The sequence below is a fragment of the Crocuta crocuta genome, unplaced genomic scaffold (genome assembly GCF_008692635.1).
Source record: "Crocuta crocuta isolate KB4526 unplaced genomic scaffold, BGI_CrCroc_1.0 scaffold10, whole genome shotgun sequence".
Taxonomy (NCBI): Eukaryota; Metazoa; Chordata; class Mammalia; order Carnivora; family Hyaenidae; genus Crocuta; species Crocuta crocuta.
In genome coordinates this window covers 1957019-1965064 of record NW_027527551.1, presented here as the reverse complement: position 1 = coordinate 1965064, position 8046 = coordinate 1957019, and the positions used below count along the sequence as shown (strand labels likewise).

At 53.3% G+C, this 8046-nt stretch overlaps 1 protein-coding gene across 3 annotated transcripts in view; it reads right to left on the bottom strand.

Annotated features, from left to right (window-relative positions):
* Positions 1 to 1516: 1516 nt before the first annotated feature.
* Positions 1517 to 8046, bottom strand: part of SAMD4A (sterile alpha motif domain containing 4A) — a 96305-nt gene continuing 89775 nt past the window's right edge. Inside the window, exons 11-12 of one of the 3 annotated variants that reach the window (XM_077768235.1) lie at positions 6478 to 6561; positions 1517 to 1728 (exon numbers count right to left, since the gene is read on the bottom strand). In XM_077768235.1, coding sequence (XP_077624361.1) covers positions 1700 to 1728; positions 6478 to 6561 — 113 coding nt within the window. In that variant the 3' untranslated portion in view covers positions 1517 to 1699. Of the gene's footprint in view, positions 1729 to 5963; positions 6145 to 6477; positions 6562 to 8046 lie in introns of those variants that run through there. The other 2 variants (XM_077768225.1, XM_077768245.1) reach the window with 2 other exon arrangements.

Here is an 8046-nt window from a genome sequence, read left to right as displayed (position 1 = left end):
AGAACCACGTTTCCATCACAAAGTTGACCTTTCCTACATCTTCCTTCACTGCCCACCCGGCAGGGTGGGCGCCTGGCCGCGCGGTCGCCCCGCAGGCGCTCTCTGCCACTTGCTCACTGACCGGTTATACACTGTTGCCGGGCCTTGCTCTCTTCCTCTTCCTCAGCAGTGGGCGAGCCGGGGCGATGCAATGCAAGCCCCCAGCTTCGGGTTCCAGAGCGCAACCGCAGCGGAAGCGGTTTTTGAGCTCATTATCTGGAATTAAGGCCTTTTGCAAGGTAAAAACGTCGGTCCTTGCCATTTTTCCTCCAAGGAAACTTGAACCCGTGTGTGTGTGTGTGTGTGTGTGTGCGCGCGCGCGCACGTGTGCAGCGACGCTAGGGTGAAACCCTGCAGTGGGGTGGGGTTGGAAGAGAGTGTGTGTGCGCGTGCGTGCGTGTGTGTAGCGATGCTAGGGTGAAACCCTGTCCTTGCCATTTTTCCTCCAGGGGAACTTGAACCCGCGCGCGCGTGTGTGTGTGTGTGTGTGTGTGTAGCGACACTAGAGTGAAACCTGGAGGTGGGGTTGGAAGAGACAGTTTGTGTGTGAGTGTGTGTATAGCGACGCTAGGGTGAAACCCTGTAATGGGGTGGGTTGGGAGAGAGTGAGTGAGAGTGTGTGTGTGTGTGTGTAACGACGCCAGGGTGAAACCCTGCAGTGGGGTGGGGTTGGAAGAGAGGTCTCTGGGTGAGAGGCAAACCCAGCCCAGAAAGAGGCCGCAGGATTCTTTTACAATCTCTTGGTGACCCGCCAACGCACCCTGATCACACGGTACCTACCCAGGGCTCTGCCGCTTGCAGCCACACGCTCTCCCGCCAACCCTCCTGCACGCACCCCCACCCCCCTCCCCGCGGGGGGGGAGGGGGAGCCCGACGCCTCGGCCCACGTGAGGCCCACGTGACGTGCCATCCGCCTTCCCGACAAGCACCGCTCGGCAGCCATTGTAAGAGACAACCCTGCTGCTATTATAAAAATAGAGGAAAAAAAATGAATCCCTATCAACAAATCCTTTACAAAAACCATAGTATGAAGAGAAGTTCTATCCAAACTCTTTACACATTATGTACCCTTTAAAATTGTTATGTAAACAATACACAAATCAAAGTTTCTCTGCAATTTTGTCGGAGGGGACACTCCCCCTCCTCCGCCGGCGCCGTGCGGTCCTCTCCCGCGGGTCCTCGGGGGAAAAGCCGATGCGGGCGGCGGGGAGGGCGGGCCGCCATCTGGCTTTGGTCGCATGCCCGCACGACTGCGTCCTGGGGCCTGACTGCGGAGGCAGCTCCGAGGCGCTCCCAGGCCCGAGGCCTCTGCCTCCCTCCCGAGGCTCTCCCGTCTCTCTTCCACGGCGCCGCTGTGTTCTCTTCTCCCCCTTTCCATCCAGGAGGCCACCTGCGTTCCCTCGTTTCCCTAGAGACCCCTCCCCTCCCCGCACACCAAGCCATCCCGTGACAGAAACAAATGACAAAATTACCAATCCCCGGTCTACTGATATGTTTACAAGGACGACCTACGCTCTCACAAAATCAAAATGGGAGAGGGACCAGGGGAAAAAAAGGCTGCAAAGCATCTCGGAGGATTCTGTGCAACCCTGAAGATGGTTGACACTGGACCCGCAGCAGTCGATTTCACGGCCAGCGCGGTCACTCTCATCTTCAGCTTCTAGATTGTGGAGGTCCGGTCAACCCCGTCTGGGAGAGAAAGAGCACGTGAGGGGCACAGGAGCCAAACTTACTCATTCCCTCGCTCATTCCTGCACACACCCAGCCACTCAGCATCTGGAGAACAGCCATTTTCCCAAGAGCTGTAATGAGCCTGGGAATCCAGAGGAAGAGACCTAGTCCTCTCACATCCTAGTCGGGACAGACCTGTCAAGCCACAGTGAGGTAGGAGTGATCACTGCTATGATGGAGATGTACCAGGCACAGCGGGAACATGGAGGAAGGAATATTTAAGTTGCGCCTGGAAGTCAAGGGCAGTTTCACAGAGGAAGAAAAGGACTTGTAAGACGGCACTGGTAGGAGGAGAGAGGAGGCAGAAAAGGGACAGGGTGAGGAGGGCGTCCAGTTCATGTAGAGGTGTGATGTTGGTCATCAAACGGTCGGGCTGAGGGCTGGATGGAAGCCTAGGATGAGGGCTTGGGGAATGCAGGAGTGGCAGGAGGTGTGCCGAAGAGCTGGTGGGGGGCTGTGTGTTCAGCTCACACCCCTTTGCCACATCTTCTCTGTCACCGAGTCCCTGCTGAAAGACTGGGCATGAGGTGGCTGTGACTCTTGAGCCCTGGTCACAGCTGAGTAGACCAGGGGTATGCATCTGACCCAAAACGATCCAGCTTCTCAGTCTCAAGAATCCGATTGGGGCAGACACCCTCGTTAGAGGCTGTGTGCACTGGCAACTGAAAGATCCTGTGGAAGTGGGTGAGTGACTGCTGTGAGCTATGGAGGGTAGGCTATGTCTACGTTATGGAGAGTTGGTGAAACCAGGCTATAAAGTGGAGGATGTGCATGTCCGAGACAGAGGCTATGAGGAAACAGACCGCAGAGGGAGCTGATGGCTGCCCAGCTCCCTTTCGCTTGTCTGCTTACACGTGGGACCACAGGAAGAGTCCCCACCCCAGAATGAGGCCAGAAGGGTCTTGCATACTGTGAATGGGAGCTTGGACTTGGTCACTGGCACATTATAAGCGAGTAGTTAGATCTAATTTTAGAACGGTTTCTCTGGCAGTTGTGTCAGATGACCTAAAAGAGGACAAGGCCCATGGCAGGAGAGCCCCAACAGCGGTCCATGCCGGGACTGTCTGCAAGGGCTTACCCAGTGACCAGAGAGAAGCGTGCGTTCGCCCCTGCAGTAGGCAGAAGCAACCGTGTTCAGTGACCGCTACGTGAAGGCCAGGGAGGGATGCAGGATGCTTCCCTGGTTTTACTGATACCCAAACACCAGCAGGTGTGTCCTGATCTAAACTCCGATGTGACTAACGTGGTCTACCAGAAGGAGCATCTGGATGCAGCAGCCAGAACTCAGGTGTGAGAGATGAGTGGCAGAGTGTTCAGGGAGAGAAAGTCAGAAGGAATGGCAAGGGGATCATGGGAAAACATGAATCCTGGAGCATCGGAGAGTGGACTGGGCATTCCTCTTTATGGTAGGATTCACTGCAGACTTCATCCTGCTTGAAGGAGCCTTGCTTTTGTAAAGCTGTGGCTGTTCCTGCCCATATAACCCCTCCGCAGGAGGAAGATAGCAGCCAGGCCTGAGTCTTCCTTTGTATCTGGGGCCACCAATCACGAGCAGGCCCAGTAGAGCCAGATGAAGGCCTTAAACATTCACAAACCAAGATGGCAGAGGCGTCTTGGTGCTGTTGGAGGGGCCAGGGGAAGGGCAAAGAAGAGATAGAAAGGGAAGGCCAAAGAGAAAAATGGCTTAGACTGACATGGTGGTGGGGGCGGGGGGCTGCAGTTAGTGGAGGACACTGAGAACAGAGATGTCAGCACAAAAGCTTGGGCTCCCAAGGCCTGGGGTCCATGGACCAGCCACATTAGGATGACCATCCTAGGATGTGGTCTCCAGGGAATTTGGACACCCTCCCTTCCTGTCCTGAGACACAGGCAGAGGAATCTCTTCTACTTTGCTTTACTCTCCCTTATTATTCGTCCTCCTGTAAATTGACTAATTCATTGGCATTCGGTCCCCAGCAAGGTCATCTTCCCCAGCACCTAGAGGTGGGCTAGCAGAGATCGTGATAGTGGGAGGGCTCAATGCCACTGTGCCCAGTTGGGCCACCCGGAACGTAATTTGCATTCTTTGCTCAGGAAACTGCTTACGAGGCTTCCCACCAGAGAGGATTATTGAGGGAAAACATAGCAATACAAAGGCTTAGGAGATGAACAAGATGAAAACATGAGCAAAAAAAAAAAAAAAAAAAAAAANGATCACAGCATAACAAAGCCCCGCATCCAAGATGGTTAGAGTATAAGGTGTCTTCCTCTGCAGTTGTTCAGATTTTTGGCCACAGAGATCTAGAAATTAATTACAGTGTTTTTTTCTTTGCTTTCTCTGTGTACAAGAAAACAAAGAGACCTTTCCAGAATCCTCACTGCTTATGCCTCCGCTTCCTGTTCTGAGATTCAGTCTATGGTACCCAACATATATCAGAAAACAGCTTTGAGGGGAAAAAAAAAAAAAAAAAAAAAAAAAAAAAAAAAAAAAAAAAAAAAATCAGTTCAAAGAGGTTTTCTGTAAATACAGAAGAATGGGCTAAAAAATGAAGCCTTTTCAATGAAAACCTCCCTTTAATAAAGAGCATTTGGCATTCTTGCTCCTAATGATGATAATGTTAGCACTTAGCAGTTTCATAAGGGCTTCCAACATGCCAATTATTAAGATGCATCAAGCCCTGGGGGAGGAGGTCAGTTTTCCTTGCTGACTCTCAAAGGCAGCAGGAGTTCCTTACCCCGCCAGCCACTGTTGCGTGGGAGGGCGCTTGGGCTGCCTGCAGTGGGCTGAGCTGGGCCTGAATTCTCAGGGTCTGGGAGGCTTCCCTTTTTGAAAAGTTGAGATGTAATTTGCATATCACAAATTTCACCCTTTTAAAGCGTACAATTCAGAGGTTTTTCGTATATTCACAGAGTTGTACAGCCATCACCACTATCTAATTCCAGAACATTTTCATCTGGTACCCGTCGAGCAGTCACTCTCCACTCCTAGTTTCCTCCGGCCCCTGACAACCACCAATCTATACTGTCTGTCTCTACAGATCTGCCTAAATGGAAATTATATACCGTGTGGCCTTTTGTGTCTGGCTTTTTTTCATACAGCATAATGTTTTCAAGGTTCATCCATATCGTAGCGTGTATTGGTAGCACATCCCTTTTTAGGGCTGTATGATATTCCACGCATGGCTGTATGATGCCATGGTGTCTGGCTATGCAACATTTCACTCATCCATTTCCATCTGCTGATGGGCCCCGGGTTTGTTTCCCATTACTCACAGGGGGCTGTCACTGTGCTGACCCAATCCCCTTGGTGAGCTGGCGAAGAGGACCTCATGGCACCTCCCCCTACAGTGGTACCAGGCGTGGACCAGTGATGCTAGGAAGCCTCTAGGATGGGAGTGGCCAAGTGTTTGCCCACGGGGTTCCTGAAACCGCAGGGAGGTCACATCAGGAGCTGTGCCTTCCCGCTGTCCGTTTAGTCAGCAGTGCTGGGAGGCCTTCAGCTAGCTTCCTTTCTGGTCCTGAGTGGAGGCTTTCTCTGGGATCTGGAGAGCCTCGCACAGCTGAGGTCAGGAGGGTGCAGTCCTTGCTTTCCGATCTGCTCCGCAGAGAGCATTTATTGGCCTCACATTTGGTGTCAGGATAAGACTGTGTTTGCAGGGACTAAAAATCTAAAAATCCCTGGTCAGGAGGACAAGCTTGGGGAACAGCAGCTCGACAGCAGCCTTTCTCCCCACCGCTGCCAGACAGCGCAAATTCTGGCTCTAGGTGTGCCGACCGCCCGTCTCCAGGGTGGGTGAGCACATCCTGACTGGGGAAGGCTATTGGGAAGGGTCACAGGAGGCCTCTCTGACTCAGAGCCTCCCGGAGGTTGGCAGGAAGGGGTGGCCATCTCTCCTCTGCCTGCCAAACATCCCCAGGGCTGGCTGGGAAAGCAGGCTGGAGTAAGGCACTTGCTTGGTACCGGGAGGGCGCTGAAGGCCTCCTGGGGCTCTTGTGATGACGCAGGGCTTCAGACCAAACAAACGTGGGACGACCCAGCTGCTTCTGGAGCTCCCTTTGGGGCTGCAGCCCGCAGGCTCATTGAACTAGATCATCCCTGTCACACCGTGAAGGACACCTCAGACGGCGTGGGGCTCCAGGCGTCATGGAAGCCATTTGGAACAGGAAGATAGAAAAACAAGCAGGGATTTTGGTTTCAAAAATTCTATTTTTAGAGCAAGCCGGGATATGCTTGGACCAGACTGGGAGATCTAGTGCCGAGAAGGAAAGAATCCAATTCTGTGGGGGGATGTTGCCACTAAAAGCCATGTCTTGTGTTTCTGACTCCTCCAGCTCACAGCATTTGGCTGCGACAGCTGCTGTGGTGGGACCTCAGTGTGCACTGGGTGGGTGGCTCTGAGCAAAGAGAGACAGCCTCGGTCTCCAGGTCCCTGACTCACCTCCCAGAAAAGGAGGAGCAGGGCCCTGCAGGCTACTAGGTGTAGTATGGCTTGATGAGGATCCAACGGCACCCTGAGGCCATTTTCTCTCCCTGTCCCCTGCCTGCCCCCCTCCCCCGCTCTCTCACTTTTATATTATCAGTAGGTTCACATTCTCAACACAGCCCATGTTCTTCTGTCTCTTTCTTTGCCATGCTATTCTCTTCCCTATAAGTCTCTGCCTNTTTACTCCTGAGCTAGACTGTAGTCCTCCCAGGCATGCCCTAAAATGCAAGGAGGACCCACTCACCTCCCAGGGCGTGCTCGGTCATACTGAGGCACAAGGACTCCAGCCTGTTGTTGATGTCAGGTTCAGTCACAGGAAGCTGGAATTCTGCAAGGGACAAAGGGTTATGTTGGTGACGGAGACTCTGAGAACAAGGAGTAGGTATGCGCGGTGCTGTGGGGCTCCGCCCACTTCACCCTGGGAAGACTCAGGGGACCATCAGGGTCAGTGTGGCGGTAAGTTGCACCCTGGTTTCAACCACCTGCTGAGTCTGTTAGACGCAGAGTCGATTGTGAACATGGGCGGCTGGAAGAAAACTGGTAACTAAAAATAGCTGGTCACAGTCAGTCTATCCGGCCTCTGCTCAGAACCCTCCAGCAGCTTCACTTCAGAGTAACAGCCAACACCCTGCCATGGCCCGCAAGACCCACATGATCTGGCCCTTATTAACCTCTGCCTGTGTACGGCTCTCCTTCCTTCACTCCATTCCAGACCCTCTTCTGCCCCAGGGACTTTGCACTGCTGTTCTCTCTGCCCAGAATGGTGCTTCTTGGATGTCTGCATGGCTCATGCCCTCCCTGCCTTCACATCTCTGGCTCTGCTGCTGTCTCTTTAGATAAGACATTATATATGAACAGAACTTCTCTGGCCCTGTCCCTTTCCTCAGCGTTGTTTACTTTTGTCCACAGCTATCACCAACATCTGACATATTATATGTGTTTGCTGCTTGCTCCCAGTTGAATTTTCGCTTCACTGGAGCAGGGCTTGGCTCTGCTGCTGCCTGTGCCTAGAACCGGCACCTAGAGCTTGGTACGTGTCTGCTTTGTACAAGGAAACGGAAACCACGGTGTGGCAGGTGCCTCTTCCGAATCCATGACTGTGCCAGGTGCCCAGTTCTCCAGCGGGACCTAGAGAGGCCAAGGGACTTGTGAGGTTGGCCAGCTAACATAAGAACCCACGAAAGTCTGACTCCAGAGCTGGTACTGTCCTGCACACACTAGCAGCTAGGGGGGCCTTGGCAGTACTCTCAACCTCCAGCCACGTAGAGGGGCTGAGATGTCTGCTGCGGGGTTATCACTGGCCAGGACGATGCTGTGTGCATTCTAACCACAAGGCCTCCTTTACCGTCTAGACCCTCCCTCTCTCTCCAGGCTCCAGTCCCTCATCCTCAGAGTGGGAGGCAGCCCGGGGGAGCCTCCTTCTGTTCTGCTGGGGCTCTCCCGGTCAGTACCTCCCCCGTCCCTCATCCTGGGAAGCTCCTGAGCGTCTTTCACTGGCTTGGAAGCACCTTGCCAACAGCGACAGTGCTCTCTTCTTGCCCATAACACACGCAGCCATGGTCTTCTGGCACACTTCACACATGGCTATTGAGTGATGAACAAGATGGAACAAGAAATGGAAGGAAAGTCCGACAGCTAAGAACTGTGAAATCCTATGGCAGGAGTGGGGGTGGGGGCAGAAAAAATCAGCGATGGGATATGTTCTGAGGGCCTGGGAATTTTAACGTGGCCACTGTCTTCATAGGTGATCATGGGAAACTTCTCATCACTGTGCCTTGGCTCTGGGATCTGTAGGTGGGGAAAGGATCCTGGT